General features: G+C 50.1%; 6 protein-coding genes across 11 annotated transcripts; 1 reads left to right on the plus strand and 5 right to left on the minus strand.

Moving 5' to 3' along the window:
- Positions 1–7: 7 nt before the first annotated feature.
- Positions 8–13,153, plus strand: LOC6724910 (G-protein coupled receptor 84). 2 transcript variants are annotated; one of them, XM_016173309.1, is made up of 3 exons: positions 8–143; positions 11,557–12,180; positions 12,244–13,153. In XM_016173309.1, the coding sequence occupies exons 2-3, from the start codon at positions 11,585–11,587 to the stop codon at positions 12,683–12,685; spliced, it is 1,038 nt and encodes a 345-aa protein (XP_016037762.1). In that variant the 5' UTR covers positions 8–143; positions 11,557–11,584; the 3' UTR covers positions 12,686–13,153. The 2 variants fall into 2 exon arrangements, with proteins under 2 accessions (XP_016037762.1, XP_016037761.1); XM_016173308.3 differs by lacking the exon at positions 8–143 and adding an exon at positions 8,112–11,050.
- On the minus strand, positions 386–1,955 carry LOC6739939 (E3 ubiquitin-protein ligase RNF149). Its single transcript, XM_002076792.4, has 2 exons — positions 1,366–1,955; positions 386–1,153 (listed from the first exon to the last, which is right to left on the minus strand). Exons 1-2 carry the CDS (start codon positions 1,485–1,487, stop codon positions 820–822), a joined length of 456 nt encoding a protein of 151 aa, XP_002076828.1. The 5' UTR covers positions 1,488–1,955; the 3' UTR covers positions 386–819.
- LOC27206782 (G-protein coupled receptor moody) lies at positions 2,064–7,958 on the minus strand. 3 transcript variants are annotated; one of them, XM_039296761.2, is made up of 6 exons: positions 7,798–7,958; positions 6,992–7,674; positions 5,287–5,376; positions 4,780–4,920; positions 3,750–4,717; positions 2,064–3,683 (listed from the first exon to the last, which is right to left on the minus strand). In XM_039296761.2, exons 3-6 carry the CDS (start codon positions 5,373–5,375, stop codon positions 2,869–2,871), a joined length of 2,013 nt encoding a protein of 670 aa, XP_039152695.1. In that variant the 5' UTR covers position 5,376; positions 6,992–7,674; positions 7,798–7,958; the 3' UTR covers positions 2,064–2,868. The 3 variants fall into 3 exon arrangements, with proteins under 3 accessions (XP_039152695.1, XP_039152694.1, XP_044779714.1); XM_039296760.2 differs by lacking the exons at positions 6,992–7,674; positions 7,798–7,958 and adding an exon at positions 6,042–6,331; XM_044923779.1 differs by lacking the exons at positions 6,992–7,674; positions 7,798–7,958 and adding an exon at positions 6,119–6,137.
- Positions 12,964–19,737, minus strand: LOC6739944 (serine/threonine-protein kinase par-1). The gene is made up of 9 exons (XM_016180895.3): positions 19,376–19,737; positions 17,843–18,594; positions 17,709–17,772; positions 17,223–17,509; positions 16,069–17,166; positions 15,732–16,013; positions 15,577–15,671; positions 13,852–15,517; positions 12,964–13,751 (listed from the first exon to the last, which is right to left on the minus strand). The coding sequence occupies exons 2-9, from the start codon at positions 18,461–18,463 to the stop codon at positions 13,644–13,646; spliced, it is 4,221 nt and encodes a 1,406-aa protein (XP_016037764.1). The 5' UTR covers positions 18,464–18,594; positions 19,376–19,737; the 3' UTR covers positions 12,964–13,643.
- Positions 19,738–20,062: 325 nt separating this feature from the next.
- On the minus strand, positions 20,063–22,921 carry LOC6739940. 2 transcript variants are annotated; one of them, XR_001600020.3, is made up of 5 exons: positions 22,621–22,921; positions 22,294–22,567; positions 20,694–22,235; positions 20,415–20,638; positions 20,063–20,341 (listed from the first exon to the last, which is right to left on the minus strand). XR_001600020.3 is itself a non-coding variant. In XM_002076794.4 (4 exons), the coding sequence occupies exons 1-4, from the start codon at positions 22,736–22,738 to the stop codon at positions 20,482–20,484; spliced, it is 2,091 nt and encodes a 696-aa protein (XP_002076830.1). In that variant the 5' UTR covers positions 22,739–22,921; the 3' UTR covers positions 20,063–20,481. The 2 variants fall into 2 exon arrangements, 1 of the variants encoding a protein (XP_002076830.1); XM_002076794.4 differs by having other exon boundaries at positions 20,063–20,638.
- A 96-nt stretch (positions 22,922–23,017) lies between these two features.
- On the minus strand, positions 23,018–24,142 carry LOC6739943. Of its 2 annotated transcripts, XM_002076795.4 has the most exons (4): positions 23,900–24,142; positions 23,690–23,839; positions 23,503–23,636; positions 23,018–23,448 (listed from the first exon to the last, which is right to left on the minus strand). In XM_002076795.4, exons 1-4 carry the CDS (start codon positions 23,987–23,989, stop codon positions 23,208–23,210), a joined length of 615 nt encoding a protein of 204 aa, XP_002076831.1. In that variant the 5' UTR covers positions 23,990–24,142; the 3' UTR covers positions 23,018–23,207. The 2 variants fall into 2 exon arrangements, with proteins under 2 accessions (XP_002076831.1, XP_039152701.1); XM_039296767.2 differs by having other exon boundaries at positions 23,018–23,636; positions 23,900–24,056.
- Positions 24,143–24,158: the final 16 nt, after the last annotated feature.

Genomic DNA, 24,158 nt, shown 5'->3' on the forward strand with positions numbered 1-24,158 from the left:
ATTGTAGTAATTGAGTCCATCCCATCATCACAAAGAGACGCGACGCGGTAATTGGCATTCGCAAGAAGAAGCATTTCGCGAAACAACAGCTGACAGCGTGGTGAGAAAGCGATTGCGGGGGGCGAAGAACTGGTTTGTCTGTGGTAAGTATGCTGTCGCGGTGAGTTGTCTTGGTTCGGTAAAAAACAATGGCACATTATAGCCTGTTTCCACTTCGCTTAACGCTCCGAATATCTGAAAATTAGTCCGCCATGGATATTTATTGTATATATTTATGCGATAGTTAGACCGCAGTAAATTTCTGAGAAATGAATTTGCATGATGACCAATAAGCAGCGATTCAGTAATTTAATAGTTTATGGAACACCCTTACGGTCTGCCTTAAAATTCGATACCGGTTTAGAACAAAAAGGGGAGATTCAAAATTTAAATAGATAAAAATTTGTTTAACACTATCAAATTAAAAAGCTTACAACAGTTTGAGGGAATGGAAATAGAGTTTCCACATCTAAATTGACCCAGGACATACATTTTTAATATTTATTTAATTATTGGTATACACTAAAATGTGAAATTTTATATCAGTTTAATTTTCTGATATCGCGATTTGGGGCCTCAACCATAAACAATTTATTTTTTTTTTTTGCTTTTCTCATCTTGTTTCTTCCTTTCTAATCAAATGTATCGAGTTCTTTTGTTTAGCTCAGCCTTTTAGGTTTTGCCTGTCGGCTTCAAAATTACTTGAGATTCGGTTTCGATTAGCTTTCAGGCGAATAGTACGATAAGCAAATGCGACTCTCGTTTGTTTGTTTGCGGCTTTTAATCAACATCCGAATCCGAATATCCATGCTTGCTGAGTTCAGCATTGAGGACAGTAAGGGCTCCGATCCGCTGATTAAGATATTCGATCTCTTCCCGGTACACGCCCGTCTCGTAAAGCAGATTCTCGTACTCCCTCATAATTCCAATATAATCGTCACTGCTGCTGTTGTCGTTACTGTTGTTGTTGTTGCTGCTGCTGTGACCTTGGCTCCGATTATGGCGGCCCCAACTGCCACCCTGACCCGATGCGCCTTCCGGTAACTCCTCAAAGTCCAGATAAAGCTGAAAGTACGCGGCATCCTGGCTGCGGCAGATAGGGCAAGTTCTTGATCTGCAAGGAAGGAATCGCGTATAAGACAAACGTTTGAGCTCGGCGATAAGATTTCACGGCCCTTTGATTTGGGGCACTACTACTGATTTAAATAATCACTTTTGTATCATTTTCACTTCTGATTGGTGCAGAAATTCGAATATTCTCTTTATATCAGTGGCCCATTTCGTTTTCGTTATAGCTCTGAAGCCCTTAGGACCACTTTCACTTACTGCTTCCTCCAGTGGTCTAGGCAGTCCTCGTGGAACGCGTGCCCGCAGCTGCCGGCTTGTATGTTGTCCGAGGTGCGAAACCGCTCCGAGCAGATCGTGCAGATCACGTTGTTACGGCTCATTCCGCTCCGGTTGAATTATACCTAGGTCGATTCAATTCGCTCCGATCCAATCAGGTTCGATCTCCCTGTGCCGTACTGTTGCACGCCCGGTGACAGCGGACTGAATGAATGCAAGTCGCTGAATCGAGCGTTTCGCTGATAAGCGTCCAGGCAGCCACAGTGCACTCCACTCGGTCCTCCTCTTGTCGGCACTGGTCGGCCCCCTCGAGCACTCCCCCTGCACTGCCGCACTCCAGTGCCAGCCCACCTTAATAACCCGCCCCACAAAAGTGGGAATATGAGCCGCTAAATGGGGGCAACGATGGCCTACGCCCAGCTAAAACCATGTGAGATAAAGCTCCGTAACGAGATTCGAACATTTAATGATCCGATAATCCAGAAACCTAAAGTTAAATTGAAACTATCAACTTGGCGAACTTTCAGCCTCGCAGTTTGAGAATAAATAGCAGGTCATATCAGAATATGATTAGCCCCGTATTTATTTGTTTGAATACAGCAAAATGCATAATAGGCATAATTATGATGGAGGTTTAAGCAACCACCAATTTTAAACATCATTATTAAAGTACAAGTGCATTTGTATTTATGTAAACAATTATATTTTTATTTATATTCATATTCGATTTGCTTTTATGTTCTTTCGAATGGTCGTGATGGTACTAACAATAGGTTCATTTACACAGGCCTACGTTGGAATGGAATGTTTGTGTTGAGAGTAGTGATAAACAATTAAGGAATGACTTCGGTTCCAAGTAGAATTACAGTCGTACAGAGCCACGATCTTTAAGGGGTAGAAGTTAGCATATAGGGAAGAAAGAAAAGGGGTTAATACTAAGCGTGAGCGACCATAAATATCTACAAACTAAACTATTACTAAGTAGTGTAATATGTGTACGGATTTTGGGGGGTTTATTAAAAATCCAGGCTTAGGCTTATGCAATATAGGGCGGAATAAGAATATTAGGGCGAAAAGTAGAGGGGCACTCAAAAGAAAAGAGGTTTGATTATAATCAAACAATTCTAGCGATCTAGCTGAGTAAAGATTAAGATTTGGTATACGATTTACAGTTTATGTTTAGTGTACAATTAATTTTGAAATTAGCAATAAAACGGAAATCTAAAGGTAATCGATGGCACAATTTAAACGCATTCTCTGTGCTATTTGGCGAATTCTTAATAAAAACTAATTTTGTATAGAACAATTTCTTACGATATGGAACTACGAAGCCATCTAGGCCTGAAGTTTCTTGGAAAATTATCTGCTTTTCATGCAAGGGGAAGAATATACGGCATTCGCCACCCATTTACGATATCCCGATCTACAATTCCTGGCACAAGGACTACATGTTTTTTGTTTTGATTTTGGAATTAAAGCATTTCGTTAGTCTTTTGGAAATTTCATCTTAGCCGTCAGCTTGGAGCCGGAAACGGAGACGGTTGCGGATGTGTTGGCCGGACCGGAGTCACTTTCCGGTGCTACGGCATTTGTATTACGTTCCATGTAGTATTGGTTTCTCTTCGGGCTGTCGACATTCATGTAGATGTGGGGCGTTGGCGTCGCCGGCTTTGGAGCACTGCTCCCCGCTACCACTGCTCCGCCGCTGGTTGTTGTTGTTGATGAGTCCGTGGACAGCGGATGCAGTGGGGATAAGGGTGGGGGAGGTGCCGGCGTTGTCGGCGCCGAAGTCGCCGGAGGCGTAGGCGGCAGTTCCTCTTCCTCCAGTATTATGTCGTCCCCCACCATTGTTATGCGACGGATCGAGGCGGAGCCGCTCCCCAGTGAGCCAACTCCGGGCCGGTAAATGGAGCTGCTGCTGATCCCGATCCCCAAGCCGCTGCTGGGGCTGGGAGTGCTGCTGTTGAAGCCGCTGTTGGTGTAGCAATGATTGTTCTTCTTGAGCGGCAGTCGCAGGCTGAGGCTGTTGCTGTTGCTTCCGTTGGGTGTCGCCGTGAGGACCGAGGGTGGCGGAGGCGTAACGGTCGGCGGCGGGAGGTTCGATTTGCTGATTAGGTCCGGTCCCCGCGACAGCATCTCCAAGGCTTGGGTTTGTTGGACCTCCGGTGGGGTCTGCACCACCGCCACAGCTGCTGTTCCCGTTGGCGTCCCTGCTCCCGATGCGGCTCCCGTTCCCCCCGACATCTGGGAGACGATTGTGCGGCTGTGGTTGTTGCTCAACCCGGTATCTTTCCATTTCTCTGAAACGAAGAATGACCGTGACTTAGTGCGCGTAGTTCAGTGGGCTGGACCAAGATGGCACGTACCTGCTGCGCTGCTAGCGCCATTGGTCTTTCCGAAGGGCAGCAGAAGGCGGGCGGGCTGACAGAAAACCACCGTCTTGTAGGCCTTGCGGTACTGCTTGTTCATGATGACATAGATGATCGGATTAATGCAAGCCGACAGGTAGAGCAGGATGTAGCTGCAGATGTGGAGGCTGGGGTGCTCCACATTCTTGTCGGCCACTTTAACAATTGTGATAGGCAAGTAGCAGACGACGAAGGACAGGAAGATGGCCAGCACCATCTTAGTGATGCGCCACTCGTTCCGCTTGGCGCGTACTTCACGCTGATCCTTGACTCGGGTTGGCTGCTGTTTGCCGCTGGGTGCTGTCTCCGGCACATCGATGGAGAAGCTACTGCTGCTGTCCGAGGAGACGCGGTTGCTTGGCTGGCACTCCGCGCCGGAGGGCAGGGCTCCTGATCCTGTAGTGGCCAGGGGACGCAAGTTGTTGGGTATGGAGTTTTGCTTGGTGGCATGCCGCTTCAAGCGCTGCTCCGACTTGTGAACCACCCAGAAGATCTTGGCATAGCAGGCAATGATAACCAGGCAAGGGATGACGAAGGCGGTGATAAACAGCGTCGTCTTGCTGCTGTGCCCATGATCGTCTGTCATGATGGAGCAGGTCTGCAAGCGCGAGTCGTAGCCAAAGCGACCCCACTCTCCCAGAAGCGTTGGGAGCTGCATGCCGTAGGAGAACAGCCAGCAGGCGGCGATCATCACCGCAATCCAGTGGCGTTTATAGATCCTGGCATATAGTCCGTGGTGTGTGATCATCACATACCGATTGATCGTGATCATTGCGATGCACAGCAGGGATACCCCTATGTTTCCGTATTGGATAAAGGGAATGAGGCGACACAGCACCTGGCCATGTCGCCAGGTTCCTTGGACGAACCGCAGACCCTGGAAAGGCAGCACCAGGGCGCAGAAGAGCAGGTCGGCAATACAGAGGCTAGATGGGGCGTAAGAGGTTAGAGGTTAGCCGTTCTCTGAAGGATGCTAGGGGCAACTCACCTGATGATAAAGGCAGCCGCAACGTTGCGCACCTTGGGACATTTCAGCAAGGCCACTACGGTCAACAGGTTGCCGCATATGCCCACAATCATTATCAGAAAGGTCATGACCGCGGCAAAGGTCAAAAGCGACTGCGAGAAACTGCAAATAAATATGGAACATCCATTTGTATATACCCATAGTAGAAATCCAAATGCTTTTGCCGCCAATCAGGATGCTTTCTTTGAAGTGATCCTTCTAGTCTGAGGTCTCTCGACCTCTTGCGTCAAATGGCCCTGTGCCTATCGCCATATCAGACTGGCTTCCGCTCGCTCGCCACTTACAAGAATCACCCGTCTTTGTCAGTGGGCCGGCCCAGCGATCAGCACTGGTGCAATGGAGCGCGTAATATTAACGATCTCTTATCGGAGCACTTCCAGCCGGGGGCTATAATTACACAGTGCTGATAGCTACATCTCACTTGGCACCCACTTGGCATACTGTCAACACATCCACACCCCAACTTACCCAGTCGCGTCCGCGGGGGGAACCATAGTTGTCAACGCCTCCAGGGGGGGATAGCCGTCCTCCAGGCTAATAGTTGTCTCATCACTCATGCTTTAGCAAAAAAGTAGAAAGGGGACTTTTTAGAACTATAGAAATAGAGGAATCGATCTTAATTTGGGCTCTCTGCTCATGACCTTTAAGATGGTCTAGGCTTATTAAATCAAGTAAGTTTGATGGACTACTCAACCAAGTGTTTTACCTACAAATGACTCATATTATTTTCCTGGAACTAAGCCCAACTATAAAATGAACTGCTTATGTTTATGAACAGACTTTTTCATTTTATTTGAGATACACTTTTCTCTCAGGTGCGATGAACTTGATTGTTATCATCTTTTTGGACAAAATCACGACCATCAAGGTTATCAGTGGGTTAGCAAATGTTTACATTTTTTTGGAATAAGTTCCGGTATCCCAAAAACGGTAAGCCAGTCAATAATGATGGATGATTGAATGGGATCGCCGTACCCTGCGTTTCTGTGCACTTTATGTTCATGTGTATATTCTTTGGGCTATTCTTGTATGTCCCAAAACGTAATGTGGATTAGGAAACTCTTCAATTAGAAACACCTCGAACTCTTGACTAATTAAAATCAATTCCCCATTAATTGGGGATTAATTAATTAATAAATAAAAACAAGGAGCTCATCACTGGTATACTAGCCTATTGAAGGATCAATACAGTCGTGTTGAAGCTGGTTCCAACAATGATTCACCTTTTTTAATTCAAAAGAATTTCGCGAGCTCGCGACTTCCTATGGTCTGCACTTCTTCTGGTCTCTGACTAACTTGCCTCGCTGCTGACCACCACGTTTTCCGCTACCGATCTCCGATCACTGAACACCGATCGCCACCGCCGACAATTGCCAACTGGCTGTGGCTGTGGCACATGGGAGGCTCAGGCTCTGGTAAGAAATACAAAACCACTGGCGCTGACTGCACTTCGCGCCGACGCAACGATCGTAGCCGTAGCCCGGCGCAGCCGGAGTCCGAGGCCCGATGCCCGTAACCCGGCATGGGGCGTGGCACCCCTTCTGCTTCCTCGGGACTATGATAAATTAGTGTCAATTAAATAATTTAAAGAGGTCACACTCGCCTCTGTTTCGGTCTCAGTTGCTCGGCGGCAGTAGTTTCAGTGGTGGCTTCTGCCTCAGCGGTTTGCACCACTCGGGGTGCAAAGATCAGCGTCGAACCTTAATTAATTGAGTGACTGTTTGGCGGAGACGGTCATCTCCGGGCGTCTCTAATGCGTGATGTGATGTGATGCGATGGTAGTTCTCTGTTCCCGCTCGAGTGGCCGCTAATCGAGACAAGTGTTATGTTCTTGTAACATTCTCAGCACTGGGCGGAAATGTCGCTGTTTCGATTTCTGTGCAACGCAGTCAGGTGTGGTTTGCCTTTATATTAAGTATGGGAATCTTTAACGCAACCGTTAGCCTACGCCTGAAACGTTTTCAAATTGGTTGTGCAACGCATTTGCTTTCTGTGTACATGTTGATGCCTCTGCTCTGCCCTCTGTGGCCCTCAGCTGCCCTCGTTCCCCTTAACCCCGACCAGGTCACGGCCGCCACTTAGCACGGTCAGACGGGGCGTATACGCAATGTGTCTGGCCCGCTTACATATACGAATTTAGAATATTTCCTTATCTTATCAAAAGAGCACTTACCTAGCTGAATTTGGTTTCGCTATTTGGTAATCCTCGGCGATTCTAGTAATTCTAACGATCGCTGGGCTCGCACTCTCTCGCTCTCTCCTGCCTCTTGGCCTGATTGCTTTCTCCGTGGCCAGCTCTCCTCTACTCTCCTCTACCTCTTCTCTTCCCTCTAAGTCGTGTGCCCCACCACACTGACGGACGCGTTATCAGTGGTCAGGAGGAGAGGATGGACAGTGGCGGGACTTGGGAACTGGGTGTGGGGAAATCGAAATCGCTTGTTTATTTGCTTTCTGCTCACGTAATGGAAACTAGTGCGGCTGCGATCTTCTCTGCTCTGCTCCCCTGTCGTGCTCCTCTCTCCACTCTCCAACTCCGATCTTCGCTCTACTCCTCTCCAACTCTAACTCCTCCGCTACTTCCTCTTCTTCGCGCAGGTTGAGCGAGGTGAAAGAGTGAGTGAGTAATGCTGTGAGCAATGTAAACAGTTTACGGCATTCGGCATTTGCTGGGGTTATTCATGAATCGCTGTGTTTTTTATTGTTGCTCTGGGGACGCCACTGGAGCATTGCTTGTTGTTTTTGTTATTGCTTGCTGCTGTCGGTGATTCAAAAGTCGCACCAGCTTTCATGACTAATGCTTTTGAATCGCGAGATCAGGTAGAGAATAAAAGGGTTACAGGTTGCCCCAACTCAGCACTTGACATAATCACAAAAACAAAAACAAAAACAGTCGAATTAAATATCTAACAAATAGGCATACGTTCGCGATTGCGCCAACGGTATCGAATGTCACTCAAGTCGAACTGAAATCGTAGTTACTTTTCGTTGTTTATTATCCGTAGTGGTTGAATGTAACGGACAAATTGCGTAGCGCCTGCGTTCTCGTGTCGGATCGTATTGGATCGTCTATAACTGCCGGATCGAGTGCAGTTCGTCGAGTGCGGGCAGCGTAGAGCGAGTCGCGATATTGCCAGTGACAATCGGCAGCCCCCTCTCACTCTTTACTCTCACTCTCAACCAGTGTCTAAATGACTCTCCGCCGCCGGTCAGTGGCGTAGGGTACTGATTGAGGGAGGGGATATTCCGTTCGTTAGATATTCCCTCTGAACACGTAAGTTGCGCTCAATGAGATCACATAAGTTAGTCAGGCTGCCCCCCATTTGGCGCGCCCCTGTTACTGTGCGCGCCCCCCACGACTTGGCGCTCTCTTCTGCTCTCTTGCTCGCTCGCACTCCCGCACTCTCGTCCACCGGCCGGAGACAGACAGGGACGGACAGAGAGGCAGAGATCGGCGATCCGCCATCGGCCATCTGTCGACCGAGGGGCGGTCGTGGGTGGACGCTCAATGGTTGCCTATCGATCAGATGCATATCGCAGATACGCCGCTTCTGCTTCCTCTGTCTCACTGAAGCAAATGTGCAATGATAAGGCTTCATGTGTCTGCATTCTAATGTTTACACAATTGGACATTCGACATCGATCGAGGCGATCCAACATGGCTGCACTGGGAAAAACGGTCTGCCACATGGGAAGGAACTGATGGTTGGGGCTACCGCACATACCGCATTAAGAACTGTGACCTGGTAATAAATGTTTTCGGTGCAGATATCGAACTGAAGACGTAGGGATTTGTGCGCACTCTCATTGTTTGTTGTTTGCTGCGGATTGTGTGAAGAACACGATAGTTTATGGCTATCTAAACATGGGCCCGTGCGTGTGCGTATTCGTATGCGTATAAGTACGCCGGAGAAGTTTACATTAGTCTGGATCTCTGGATCCGAATCCGAAGCGGGCGTCGATTGGCGTTCGAATCGTATTCACAATCATATCGCGTGGGGTGGGGTAGATCTTAGTTTCCACTTTAGTGCCCATCCCGCCGGCATTTCCAAGTACAGTGATGGGCGCAAGGATAGTGTACATTTGATTTCTTGAAAAAAAGATGGGATTATTCGTTTAGTTTAAGCTCGATAAGCTCTAGGCGTTGTATTGTTTTATGGAAAAGCATGTTTTCGCAAGTATGAGGATGAGCCATAAGTTTCGTCATCACGTATTGTATTCCATTCAGTTCCTAGGATCTTAAACTTAAAAATTTCTCATCATTTAAGTGAATGCGATATGGCGCTATAATTATATTACTTTCCTCAAGAACTGAATGTTATTTTCTTGGGTAGTCGGCTGCAATTCCCGGACTATTCGCCTGCATGAAAACAAACAACGTATTCGTATTCGTGCCGTTGCCAAAGAGTTTTCCCCAGAACCGCCTGTTTTTCTTTTCAAAAGGCAAACGATACTCAATTCGCCCCAACAGACGACCCGCACTCTGACCCTCGGAAAAGTAGAGGTTCCCCCGGCATATTGGCTTGATTAATTAAGACTACATACATTCGATCTAACGCTGACGTCGTGTGACACCAGGCTTCCGGGGCTTGACTCATTATTTGAAACGGGTTATGGGTGCGTGGAAAGTCTCGAGTTATGATTCAGGGTCCATCGCCCATGACTGAGTATTCATTCTACGCACAAATTCGAACTATGGGCATATTTATTCGAATGAGTCCCTCTCGGATAAGTTTAGTTTTTTCCAGTTGCTAGTTCCTCGGTTCGAATGGATGCCGCCCATTTATTATCCAGAAAATTGCCAGAGGAAACTATGCAACCACACACACAAACACACATGCACACGGCCCAAGAACCGAAAAGTTTTTCATTTCAAAAATGCCGGAGAGGTGCGTACGGCCCGAAATCAGGGCTACGAATAGACTCTATTCATCCGTAGGAGCTTATACTTTGTATATTTCCCAACATATTCATGTAATCTCTGGCACTCCGAATTTTCGAAGCATCCAAGACGTATCGGTCAAGGAGGGGAACTTCTTACTGCATCGCAAGTGATAGGTCTTGAATTGTGTTAGCAATGCAGATAACTTTCCCCATGCTGCTCATGACTTATATCCCACCAGATTGAAAGAAGGTCTAGTCTAATGTATGTTCTGGCTGTCGGAATGCTCAAGTAGCTAAAACCTCGAACCATTGTGGGCAATGGTATCCCTGGTCTGGTATCTGAATCTTTGAAAAACGGCAACAACAGCAACATGACCCCGTCAGAATATCGACGAAAGAGCGAAAGAGTCGAGTGGATTGGGGCGGAATGGGGCGGGAAGGGCGGTTAAGAAACAACACCGAATAGGAACAATGTAAACAAAGCGCCCATTCCACAGGCAAATTACCAAATTACCCGATGATGAAGTCAATTGTTGTATACAATAAAAATGTGTGTTGTTGCTGCTGTTGCTGCTCCGAGATTCTTTTGTTTTCCTTTTTGAAAGTTTTTCTAGTTCGCCTGCTGTTTTTTTTTTCTCAATATTTTGTACGCTTGGCTGGCGGCGACTGCCTTCGGGCCCACTTTTTGGGTGGGAACCATGTCGGTGTATGGATGCGGAGAATTCAGTTTTAGTACAAATTCGGCGCAGGAACGAGCAACGCGTCTCTTGCCGACCACAAAGTGCCGCGCGATGTTCCCACCAAAATCCGGACCAACTCCGCATCCGATCTCGATGGCGCTGCCTCTTTCGGATCCCTATGCTACTGATCGCATGGCGGAACAGGACGCGATGTTGCCGGTACCCCTAGCCGACAGCCTGGACCTGGACGTAGACGTGGACCTCAATCTAAACCTGAATCTTAATCTGAATGTCGACGGAAGGCGCCAGGTGCTCTTCGAGGGCTATTCGGACGAACTGCTGACCATCGCCTGGGTGGCTTGCATAGTGTTCATCATCGTGGGCGTTCCCGGAAATTTACTGACCATTGTGGCCTTGTCGCGAGGTCGTCAGACCCGCAACTCCACGGCCATATTCATCATCAATTTGTCCTGCTCGGATTTGCTCTTCGGCTGCTTTAATCTTCCATTGGCCGCCTCCACATTCAAGGAGCGGGCGTGGACCCACAGTGATCTGCTGTGCAGGTTGTTTCCGATGCTGCGCTACGGCTTGCTGGCGGTGTCCCTGCTCTCCGTGTCGCTGATCACCATCAACCGGTACATCATTATCGCCCATCCCAGGCAGTATCCAAGGTGAGAATGGGCCTGCCCATGTCGACAGTTTGCAATACTCCTGCTCGAATCTTGAAGGGTATTCAGAGTGCCTAAGTCTTCCTCTGGGCGCTCATCTGTTCCTCATGATACGCATGGTGGTAACCTATCACTTAATCCGAAAAAAACCCACACATATGTTATTGTGTTTCTGAACTTATAAACTTGTGAACTTGTTTATAAAAAGGAAAATGTATGGCTTCTCGTAGATGTTTTTTAATTAACTAAATAAGAGAACATTACTTGCTAGAGGCAAATGCTATAGAAAAGATCGGTTTAGTGGTCTGAAAATATTCGTAATAAACCATTAAACTGAACGGATGTTAATATCCTATAAAATATGAACTAACTAATACTAACTATGAAGTAACTAGCTAGTTTTTATTTTTGTGAACTACGGATATATTTGAATACAATCAGCATATATTATTAATAGATTAGACATGGTACAAAATACAATTCCCACTGGCTTGAATCCGTTCTTCCAGAATTTACCAGCGACGATATTTGGCTTTGATGGTAGCCGGCACATGGATCACCACGTTTTCCATAATGATACCCACCTGGCGGGGCGTGTGGGGTATCTTTGGCTTAGACGTCAGCATCGGCTCGTGTTCCATCATGCATGATCGGTATGGTAGATCCCCCAAGGAGTTCCTCTTCATCGCCGCCTTCATGGTGCCGTGCATCTGCATCGTGATCTGTTATGCCCGAATCTTCCTGCTGGTGCGAAAGGCGGCCATTCGGGCGGGAACCGCAGGCAAGACCAATGTCAGCGATGCGACCCCCAGCCCCGCGCCGCAGCATCAGACTCAAGCCATGGCCACACCAAAGAAGCCGGAGAAGGTGAGCACGTCCAGTGGCGAGGCGAACGAACCAATCGCAGGACGACCCTTTGTGGTGGAGGAGCACCTAGCGTATATCGATGACAATGCTTCGACGGACAGTCTGCCGATCTCGTACAGCATACGGAAGAGCGATCAGGACCAGCAGCCACCGCCTGTTGATGTCAATGTGGTGCTCAAGGAGCGGGAGAAGGAAAGGGATCGGGATCAGGAAAAGGTCAGCCTGGGACGCAGTCAAACGCAACTAGAGATGGGCAAAACCCATGGGTGAGTGGCTGTTGGAGGCTTCGTTGGCATTTCTCTCAACCTTAATGCGTAAATCCATTCCAGAAAGAACCCTATCACCACCTCCCTGCGCACCACCTCCTTCACACGGTTTAGTCCGCGGAAATCCCATTACGCCTCCATGGGCAATACCTCGAATGCTTCCTCTATTTACCCGGGAAGGATGAGTGCCAAGGACCGGAGATTGCTCAAGATGATCCTGGTAATCTTCGTGTGGTTTGTAATCTGTTATTTGCCCATTACGGTGGCCAAAATATGGAAAAGCGCCACCGAGGTGCACTGGTTCAATATTGCTGGCTATCTACTCATCTACTTGACCACCTGCATCAACCCGCTGATCTACGTATTGATGAGCTCCGAATACCGAAGAGCCTACTGGAACCTGCTGCGCTGCCATGGCTCTCCAGATACCCAGAAGCAGCGGAATCAGGCCAATGCCAAGCGAAAGCATCTGGAGTCCAATCGGCAGGTGAAGACCACGACGTGACTCCGAGAGATGCCTCAACACCTTCATCGTCCTCCGTCCTAGCGGGATATGATATATGTGTGCCATATGGTAATACGATAGGGGGAGTACCCAAATGTCATGTTGAATGATCTGCGGTAAGAAACAATCCCTTGATCCCCTGGTGATTATCGTTCCTCCAAAAAAGATTTCTAGTCACACGATCCGGCCGGTCGTCCCTTCCACGCACACACGAAAACACAGATCACCCATATATATCTATATCTATATCTATATAATGTAGGAACTCCAGAAGTGTATTGCATTTTATACCAAATGACTTTAATATCTGGTTTACATTTGAATTCCATGTTTAAGAACAATCGATGTTTGTTTAAATTTTGCTTTTTTTTGCTTGTCGCTAATTATTGTACCAATACATAATAGATATATCCTTATATGGATACGCCCTTTCTATGCCCCCAATAAATGCTTCGAATAATTGATATATGTAGTTACGTTGTTCTTGTCCACTGTCGTGGGGGCAATACAATAGTGTATAGTGTAATCATAAGTAGAGCTATAGCTTAACGCTATTATTATCAATATACATATTGTATATGTCTGCGTATATGCGTACGAAACTTGGACTACTTAAGACTAGTAACACAACTAAATCATTCAATATTACTGCTTCGCCCAGTTCGGCAATGATTCTATCGGCTCCAATAAACGTGGATCGATGTAACTCCGATTCCGATTCCGACCCGCATCCATATCTATATAGGCTATTTATATGTATGTATGGGTGTATATCGTATATGGATCAAATAATTCATAATTGCGATTGCGAGCTTAATAAAAAGGTGGCACCGGTCCGGCCCCCATTATAGTTCGATGCCCAGTCCAACCCCTTTCCCTTTCCCACTGACTTCCACTTACAAATCTACACCCATTCCGATTGCCCCAACCCCTCCACCGAATAACATCACCTACGGCCTCAGACTGACTCAAGGTGCTCCGATATCTCCAGGATGGGGCTCTCGCTGAGCGGCTTCACCAGCGACTGCCAATTGGGCGTGAAAAGGCTGAGAACCGGCGTCGATGTCTGCGGAAGACAGAAGGAGAAAACGGATAAGGTTTATATACGAACTTGGGATGCCTGATAAATCATAGAGCTCATAATATGCGTTATCTAGGTTGCTTACATGATAGTCGGAGTCCAGGCTGTGGCCGTGGGGCGTGGTAGGCTTGCACTTGACCGTGGGCGTACCCGGCGCCGTGGATGGTGGAGCTGAGCATGATACCCCAGCAGCCGATCCTCCGGAACCAGCTCCATTAGGCGCCGTACCAGGCACCTGGTCCGATTGGCTGATGTAGGAAGTCTTGAGGTTCATCTGGCTGAAGGCATGAGCTCCGGGCATGGTCATGGAGTGCTGAAGCCTAGGAGTTCCGCTTCTGGGCCGATCGAGCAGGGCCAACTCGTACAGCTCGTCGGCCAGGTGATGTTCCGGAGCCGGAGCCGGCGGCGGTGGTGGACCCAGGCTGTGGCCAAAGTGGTGATGGTGTGCCTGCTGCTGGTGATGGCTGTGCTGCTGATGGTGGTGATGTCGACCGGCTAACTGCGCCTCAAGGGCGTACTGCTTCTGGAACAACTGACGCTTCTGCTGCAGCAGGCGGTGCTGCAGTAGCTGCTGCTGCAGCGGTGGCTTTTGCATCGGGGACATGGGCACTGCCATGCCCACGCCCAACTGATGGTGCGCGTATAGCCCTGGTGGCGGCGGTGGCGGAGCATAGCATCCATGGCCATACATATCCCCACCAGCAGGTGCTTCCAGGAGCAGAGGTGTGGCTTGGTGGCCTGGATGGAACAGCGAATGATGGCCATGGTGATGCTGCGCAGGATGCGCATGATGATGGGGCAAAGTCAGCAGCGGATGATGCTTGCCCGGCAGAGCGTAGAATTGACCATTTGGAAATTGACAGAGTTCTTCCAAGCCGTACGCTTGGGGATGAGGATGCGGATGCGGATGCTGATGCGGATGTTGATGGGCATGTGGGTGTGAATGCCCCACAGCCGCCTCCTGCTGCAGCTGCTGCAGCTGCTGGATCTCCAGCCAACCGTGACGCTTGGCCTGCTCGTATCGATAACTTCCGTACACACGACTGGTGCCCAGCAACGAACCAGAGCTAAGCAGGCCCTGGGCCACCAGGCCATCACTTGCCCGTCTTCCTTCGCGAAAGTGTATGGGTGATCGCTTGTCCAGGAACGTGACACCACCGCCATTCGGCGGAGGAGTAGGATTCGGCGTGGGCGTGGAGGCTGAACTTTGGGGAAGGCCCAAGCCTAACGGCAGAGCTCCTGGCATATGGATGCAGGAGTTGTGGCTCCCGTACAGTGATCTTTCCGATGAATGCTCCGATGAGATGCCCGCTGGCGATGCCGAGGCCGGAGTGGGCGTGGCCAGCATCGAACTTGAGCCCATGCACGAGGGTAGACTGCCCTTGCCCGAAGGCAGGGCGAAGTCCAAGCTGTCGTAGGGACCGCTGCAATTGCTCTTGGACGAACCGCGACTCAGGTTCTGGCTCAGACTTTTAGAGTAGCTACCAGCGCTCCCGGCGAGAACGCCACTGGACGAGCTACTACTGGCATACGAACGCATCTTGTGACTCTGTCCAGAGGCAGTGGTTCCAACGAGGCGCGTTAGATCGCTGCTGGAGTGCGAGGTGGGTCCGCCGTTGGCGTTACCGCTACCGCCGCCATTGCTGCCCTTCGACTCCTGGGAAGCAGAGCCCGGATCGTTTCCCTGATCTGTCTCGCAGCCTTCATCTGTGCTGGAGCTGCCTTGGGCCAGAACTTTCTTCTCGGAGCGGCTGCGGAAACAAGGAACGAACCTAGTCAAGAAACTATCGCTGTGACTAGGAAGACTCACCTGTCGCCATTCGATTTCGCATCATTCGTTTCCTGGCCGGAGTCACCGCCGCTGCCATTGGTGCTCCCCACGTGCACACGACGCTTATTCCTTTGCTGGAGAGGAAATGGAACTTGTCAGCTGGAAGCGATCATTAACTCACAGGTATCACTCACCTCCACGGGCAGTGGGCTTTCCTGGAGGGTCTGGAAAAGCTTGCTGGCCTCGGCGGACATCTTGTAGCGAAAGCTTTGGCCCAAATTGGCCTTGGAGTCGAAGCTGCTCGAGCTAGACATAGTCTTTATTGTCTTGCCGTTGATCTCACCAGGACAGGGGGTCGATCCCGGTTCCGGTCCCGCTGCACTGGATGTGGGTGTAGTAGAGGCGGGCGGAGGAATGGCTCCTGCGCCGGATTCCGCCTTTGGCGGATCATCTTTACCCTCAGCCACTGCTGTGGACTGCCGTAAGGATAAGGATAGAAATAAGTTGGGATAGAATCAGTCGAAAACTCACCTGCTGCAGCAGCGCCCGACAGTCTTCGGTGCTCTGTTTGATGATGAACTCGCTGATGGTCTGATGAAGCTGCTTGGACACTAGAGGCACACCCACTGCTCCAACGGGTCCGCCTCCAGCCTCCATCATCTCCCTGCACCGCAGGTTGGCCAGCGAGGGGTTGTTGTCGATGCTGAGCGAAATGGCCACCGGTCGATGGTTTCGCGGCGAGCTGGAGCTTAGGCTGTGTCGTCCTACCCTCGAGGATGTGGATGAGCAGTTAGAGGGAGCGGGCGACGCGGCTGTCGGCAGCGGGGTGTACCGCATGGGCAGCGGAATGCCGCCGGCATCCACCTCGGCGCCTCCTCCGTTCAGATACCCAGTCAGGTGGGCGTGCCCGGTCAGAGGCAGTGGCAGTTGCAGTGGGCCATACTTGGCGTAGTATCCGGGACCGGGATCTGGAACTGTGGGTGTCGCGCCGGCATGGGCGTTACGTTCACTCATGAGTACCGTCTGATGACGGCTAAGTCTTTTGTGGCACTGATCCTTGGCCAGGATCGAGCTGGTGGATATTGTCTTGGGCTGCTGCTGCGGTTGTTGCTGCGTCGGCTGGTGGTCGTTTCTGGAGCTGTAGAGCATCCGACTGGCGGAGGTCGACGAGGCAAGGGCGCTGGCGCCTGAGCCGTTGCTCTGCTCCTTCTTGTGGCTAACTCGATCCTGCAGTAGCAGATATATGGCCGCCACATGGTCGTAAGTATTCTTCTTAAGACTGGCTCGGGTCTTGTCCGACCCGATGCCCACATACTCGGCCATGATGCGTAGAATGTCCTCGCTGGGTTCCACGGACGTCTGCCGCTCGGCGCCCAGATTGTACTTGGCTATCAGGACGTGCTCCAGCAGCTCGGGGCACATCCACCGATGGCGTTTGATTTGGTCGATGGTGTAGCGCCTTGTGGGCTCCAGTACCAGCATGCGGCGGATGAGGTGCTCGCACTCGGAGCTCATAAAAAACGGAATGCGAAAGCGGCCGGAAAGCACCCGATCCCGGAGGCTCTGCAGCGTGGATCCGTCGAAGGGCAGAGCCCCACATACCAGCACATAAAGCACGACGCCAAGTGACTGCAAAAAAGGATAAATTTTTGGATAAATTGACATGTATACTTCGCACCACTTACCCAAATATCAATCTCTGGACCCGTATACTGCTTTCCCTCGAAAACCTCGGGAGCTGCGTACGGCGGTGATCCGCACCAAGTGGCCAGTAATTCTCCTGGCTTGAAGTGATTGGAGAACCCGAAATCTGCTATCTTGATATTCATGTTCAAATCCAGGAGCAGGTTCTCCGCCTTGAGATCCCGATGCACTATGCCCTTCTTGTGACAGTACTCCACCGCCGATATGATCTGCCAAAACTTAAAGCGCGCCGCCGACTCGGACATCCGCCCGTACTTGGCAATGTAATCTGGATAAAAATAAAAGGTAAGTCCATCTCATTAAAACCCATATCAACTTAAGCGAATGCGAGAGTTTTAAAGCTAGTGTTCGTCCAAAGGTCAAGAAGTCTGTGTGCAATGTGGGTTCAAAAGTCTGCTAACTAAATCGAGTCATGTACTCAGCAGTCCGAGTTTTTAAAAGTTTTTCAAACTGAAGCCTCAACCCACCGAAGATCTCTCCTTGGCTGGCATATTCCGACACTATGTAGATCATATTCTTGGTCTCCATAACCTGTGGGATTGGTAAAAAGGGATTATGATTACGATTCTTGGTAGGATCTGCCACAGCAAATTCCGCTGACCTGGTAGAGCTTAATGATGTGAGGGTGCTTCAGACGCTTCATGATCTCCACTTCGCGGTAGACCTTCTGTAGGTTTGTCTGGTCCAGCTGCGACTTGTCAATGATCTTGATAGCCACCTCGTTCTTGGTGATTCGATGCCGGGCCAGCTTGACCACTGCAAAGTTTCCCTTGCCAATGGTGCGTTCGATATCGTAGAAGCCCACGCGCATGGGCTCCTTGAGTTTAAGCAAGTCCTTGCCACTGATCCCGCCCGCGCCCACCGCAGAGGATGTGGGACTGGGACCGGGCGTTGAGCCTCCCCCGCTGGCAAAGAGCTTCTGGGCGAGCAGCGCATCCTTGCAAGCCACTAGCGCGTCTATCGAGGGCGCAGCAGCACCGGCATCCAGGAGCACTGAGCTCCGGAGGGCATCCAGTGGGGGGTGTGGACACGCTCCTTCTGCTCCTTTTGCTTCGGCTTTTCCGTTTTGGGGCAACTTCTCCGGCGGCTTATCCAGCTGCTTCTCGTTCCTCTCCTGCTGCGGCTGCTGCTGCTTCTTCTTCTGATCCTCCGGCGGCTGGCTCTCCTCGGACTTGGCCTGGCTCCCATTCTCGCCAGCGTCCGCCGCCTCGCACGTGCTCATTTTCCAACTGCGCCACCCTGGGCGGGAAATCTCACACGGAGAGCGCGGGGCGAAGGGAGTGGGAGATCGTGATCGACAGCGAGATGGTGATGCACATGCTCACACACACCTCCTGTCCCATGGCAGCGCTTCTGCGGAAATAGAAAAAGAAGAGTGGTAGATTGTGGGTAAAATTGCAATAATGAACTGAAACTTCTTCAATGGATGCGCGACTAATGTTGTGTGTTCCCCATGTACATATATGTACATACAAATATGTATGTGTACATATGTAAGTGCAATAAAGAACGGGGTGGCTCCGGAGAAGGGGGTGGGCAGTCGTCGCTTGATAAGAGATTAGCTCGGCTTTCCGAGTGTGTATGTGTATGGCTTTCGGACGCGGACGCCACAAGCCACCAAAGCCGCACTCTCCCTCTCTTTCTCAGGCAGTGTTGCCACAGTTAAATTGCAATGGTAAACTGGATTCACGTTTTAGTTTAATCTATCACAATAATAATAGTGTTATTTCACTCGCATATCGCATATGTGCACCAGATATTGACAAATATTTAAAAAGCCATTATCTGAGCTCCTCAAAGACATGCAGATTCATTTGTTAGTGCACACCAAACGGATGACATTCAACGAAAATGGCTGACGCTGCACTTCCGCTTTCAAAATGGCTATTTTCCAGCCACAAAATGGCCGAGGTGTCAACACTGACTGTGTGTGCGAATGGAAGTGTGTGGGTGCCAGCGTGCGAGTGTGTGTGTGGGTGAGCGTTGGTGAAAAATCAATAAGCAGAGCAAACGCATCGCATCGTGGAAATGGTTCGCGGTGCCAGTGGCCACTGTTGTTCCCTTCAGGATGCAGTGCAACCGATTCAAAACCACTTCCAGGAGATTTCCACTTAAAGCCGCTCTCCCCAAATACCGTTATTGGTGAAAGCGTTGAAAACACAATCCTCGCCGGTTGACAAAGAAGTTTCGAGCAGGAGCGGTGGCGAAGACGGAGAACAGCCTACAAGCTGGGCCAGCTAAATCCGAATCCGGTTTCTGGCTATGAGAGGATGAACGCTGGCGAGGATCCGCTTTACATCGCGTCCGCGGACCGCCACACATGCGGCTCGGAACAGCACGGCACACACAGACACAGTAGCTGCGACACACACGGCAGATAGCTAGGAAACGTGGCTGCCTCCAATCCCGAGCTGCGTCCAACTGGCGTCCGTATTTGACGCAAGCTCGGCGCTGTCTGCCCCATTCCACCCACTCGCCCCTCAATTTCCGACCCTAACCAGCACACATGAGGGTTGCCAAGTGAGCGCCAAGTGCCGAGCACCGAGCATGCGCCAACTTTTTCGCGAGGGTGGGAAGTTTGATGGAATTCATTTGAATTTCGCGCCTTTTGTTCGTAAAACAGTATGCAATGTAACCGGTTTCGCTGATTCAGCTTTCAGACAGTGACCGGTACAACTAACACAAAGAGTTTGAACGATTTTAAATTTTTTTTCAGATATATGATTCGATGCCTTACTTTTGCTACTGATTTGTATTGGGATGGTGATCTTTTATAAAAAAATATCCACCCCATTCTGGGTAAAAATAAAGTCCACATCTATTCCGGATATGACCACACATATATATTTCTTATATTCATATTCGCTGAAGGTCTTACATTAAATATTTTGTACAGTGGAACGGCTGCCGACGCCTTTCGGTCGGTCCTCTCTCTCTTTCTCTAAAACGTGTCATCTCGCTCGCTTCCAAGCGCGTGCCCAAACCGACGGGATCTACGATCCGGTTTCCGTCTTGCTGGCGCCATTCCCAAACGAAGTCAGTTAGTATATACACGGACCGATGCAACTTATGTACATGGAACAGATTTCACAAAAACAAGCTAAAAGCATTCATAGATTAAGGGGTTCTTCCACCCCAGAAATGCAAGCGTATTAAAAAGCCAAGAGTTTCACCTCGAGTTCTGATGGCTGCATTTGCTAGGGATTGGTCTCGTTTGGATTACAGTGTTGCTTTCTGGGGCTAAATCTGGCCGGGATCTTGCTGAAGCTGCTGCTGCTGCTCCTCTTCCTCCTCTCCCTCCTCACCGTAGCAGCGCCGCTTAAAATCGCCAAAAAGACCTGGACGCGGCTGCAGACCTTGTTGAAGATGATCCACGCTCACCGTCTGCGTAGTGTTCCTGGAAGAGCGGCAACTTAGTTGTAGACTTTGAATTAGTATCCCTTTATCCTTACCCGGTTTTGGTGAGCACTGTGCATCCGTGCTCTACCACCATGGTAAGTGAATAGAGCGCGGCCAGATTACTCATGCTATCTGTCTCATAGAGCTCTATATCCGGCAGACGGATCTGTGTCTGTTGCGAATCCTGCAGAAATCGGGCGATGCGCTCATTGACGCTCATCTTGATGCTGAATCCTGGACGCTCGCCATTGATGCGGCGACACCCTGCGCGTATCTCACGTACTTCCTGTCCCTGGACGTGTCCAGGCGGCGACGAGGAAAGAAACGGATTAGAAGTTTCGCCGGACATCTCACTCTCGATTTGGCGAGAAGCCGGCATGGTGCCATCTGCATTTGTTTCCATCTCTGAGCAGGCATTCTGAATCTCGATGGGCTCGGAGACGCCAACTGGTTGGAAGCGGGAAAGATCCTGCAGTGATTCTGGAAGTTGGACTGGTGATTTCGAAGGCGGTTCCACACCCACCGCTCCCGCTTCGGTGCCAGACATAAGAGTGTCATCTTCTCCAATTGTGTCATCCGAGCGAATTTGAGGCAGTAGTGACTTTTTTGTAAGCTTCCTTTTCGGATCGTATCTGGCTCCGGGTCCGAATTCGTTTCCCGGCCAGTCGGTGAGTTCATCGTCGCCCTCGCGATCGGTGTCGTGCCGTCGATGACCACCTACTTCCGCCTCGCTATCCGTGGACGAGCTTAGGGAACTAGAGCTTAAGAAGTCATAAAGTTCGCTACAATCCATTGACTGAGCTTGGAGCTGCAGCTGAGGCTGTGGAAACGTTTGGAAGCGGCGGCGACGGTCCGTTTTGGATGAGCTACTGCTGCTGAGCCCCGACGCCTGCCCCTGCGCCTTTTTGCGCGGCAGCGGAGCAGCTGGTGGCGTACTCAATAACAAGGCATCAATATCGGTCACAGGCACAATGGTGTCCATGCTGATGGAGTTCAAGTTGGCGGTCGTAAAATCAGCACTTGGCAAAGGTAGCTTCTGGACCGCGTCCTTTTGATCAGGCAGCTCCTCCATCTCCAGGCTTACTCCTTCGGGTCCTTCAGAACGATGACATTTCAAGTCCTTGTCCTTTGTCTCAGTCTTTTGGGTGTGCTTAGCCTGCTGTCCTTGGGCAGCCATTCGGTTGATCTTCGACAGCAGTCCCTTGTTCAGTGGCAGCAGGCGGTCGCTGAGTGGCTTCGATGTGGAGGAGTAGCTGCGGGGGCGCATCCTCTGCTGGTGGTGCTGTGGTTGCTGTACGTGCTGGTCATCTGCTTGTGAGTGCGGCAGGGCGTACAGCTTAACCGAATCCTGCTCATGGTAGCGATCGCGGTTTGAGCGCTTGCGTTTGCCGCAGAAGAACAAATGCGAGCGATGTCCAGTGGCGTCAATTTTCAGCAATCGCTTGCGTATGGTTCCAGTAGCAGAACCGCTGCTACTTAGCAGGCTGGGCTGCAGTGGCGATTCGGTGAAGGTGTGTGGTGTATCCTTGCTAAACTCGAACTCCATGGACATCCGCTTGATCTTGCGTTTCCTTCGCGAGTTGGGCTTGTAGAATCTGTGGGGGTGTTAACGATAAGATTGGGGACCACCAGGAGGAGCATTAACCATTTTACCTGGCAGGACTGAAGGTGGTCTCGTTAAGCGAGTCGGACTCCAGGGCACCCATACGTATAGGCAAGGTCAGTGGCAGACGCAGAGGAAGCATCGCCTCCGCCTTTTCGTCAGAGTCGCTGGCTGGCAACTTGAGGTTGTGTGTGTCCAGTCCGTCCACGTTGGCACTTGGGTGGTGGTGATGGTGGTGGTGGCCATGATGCCCGTGATGGTGCCCCTGGTTTAGCGCGTCCGTGGGACTGCTCGAGGAGTCCTCCGTGGGCTGAGGGGCGCAGGCTAAGCAGAGGGGGGTTACCGCGAGCAGGAGTCGGCGTGCGATGGCTACTTACGCAGATTGCCCGTGGAACGTGTCCTGCGGCGGGAGCCCCACCTACCGACGCCGCCACTAGCCCTGTCCATCAGCGTCAGGTCCAGAGCCAACGTCAGATCGTGCGAGAATTGATCCATGGCCGCCCGCTATCCGCTGTCCTCCTGTCCGCTCGCATTGACTCAGGCTCGGCGCATTTATTTGCGTTCTGCACGTGCACAAACAAGAAACAAAAATGCACCAGAAATCACTTCGGTATGCGATTTGCGATAGTGTCTTCGAAAACCATCGGTTGTTCAAACAGTTCGAGCGATAGGTAACTTCGAAAGTTATCGCAACAGTAGATATGCCGATATGTTGTTTCGCAAATAATCGCTAAAGCTTTACGATATTATGCACAAAAAAAAATAATCGCAGAATTAATATCAGTCAAACATGTAATAAAATAGTTCGATGACTACATTCCACACTCCAGTGTGTACTATAAGTGATTTACAATGGTTTAAAGTAACATTTGCCCGACTCGGCTAGCCAATTGCTGTCGATTACCCGGCGGTGCTCGATAACCAGTGTTAAAAATACTAAAAGGCCAGGACAAGGCGGAACATGTCAAAAGCCCGCCACGAATACATTAAGGGCATCCATTTTGCTCTCTGCCTCGAGGACGGGACGAGCCCCGCAGGACACAAGCGCCAGGCAGTCCACACAGTTCCATAGAAAGCAAAGTCTGTGCCAGACATGCATAAGGATCGGGGGCACCTGGTGTTCCAGCGCCCCTTGCAGTTTTTCTATCTCGTGGCAAAGGAGCCGGCGACGCTGGATGCGTCGCAGCTTTAGGTCCAGGATGCGACTGTAGAAGAACAGACTAGATAGCCGAACTAGACGACTGTGGTAATTACAATACCTTCGAAGTTGAGTGCAGGCGTTCTCCACGTCGTTGATCCTCATTCTGGTTACGATCAGTTCCTGACTGATGTCGAAGGCTCGGGAGCACAGCATTGCAGCTCGTGACTCGAAGAGGTCAGTTTTATCCAGCGCCTGAGGAGGAACTCCTATTACTATAAACTGTGTTCGAACGAATCTTAACAAACCAAATCCTTGAGCTGGCGGTTCCGCTCCTCCAGCAATTGGGTGCGCTTCTGGACATCCGCCAGCCGCTGGGATATCCTGGTCGGTGCAGTATTCTGATGATGGATCTCCACACCATGCAGGCCGGATACACCGAAATCATTCAGCGGAAGCTATTCGCCGACGAAATGGTAAGTTAGTACATCAAACATGACCATCTTCAAAAGCCATACCGTGTGCTGGGTCCTGCTCAGCTTTGTTGTAAACAATTGAAGGCCCGCGTTAAGCAGGGATCGTTGGGAATTTCGACTAGGTGAGGCCATTGTTCCTAAAGATACGTTCTTAATTTGGAATTTCGGTTTGAACGCGAACAATTGGTTAGACCTTGTAAAAATAAGCAAGTGGGGAAAGTACGTAAATGCTCATGGATAAAACAGTTTGTAAGTGAACAGATGAGGCGAGGAGCTAACGACCTTGTTGGAATTTCATCAA

Source organism: Drosophila simulans, chromosome X (genome assembly GCF_016746395.2).
Source record: "Drosophila simulans strain w501 chromosome X, Prin_Dsim_3.1, whole genome shotgun sequence".
Classification (NCBI taxonomy): Eukaryota; Metazoa; Arthropoda; class Insecta; order Diptera; family Drosophilidae; genus Drosophila; species Drosophila simulans.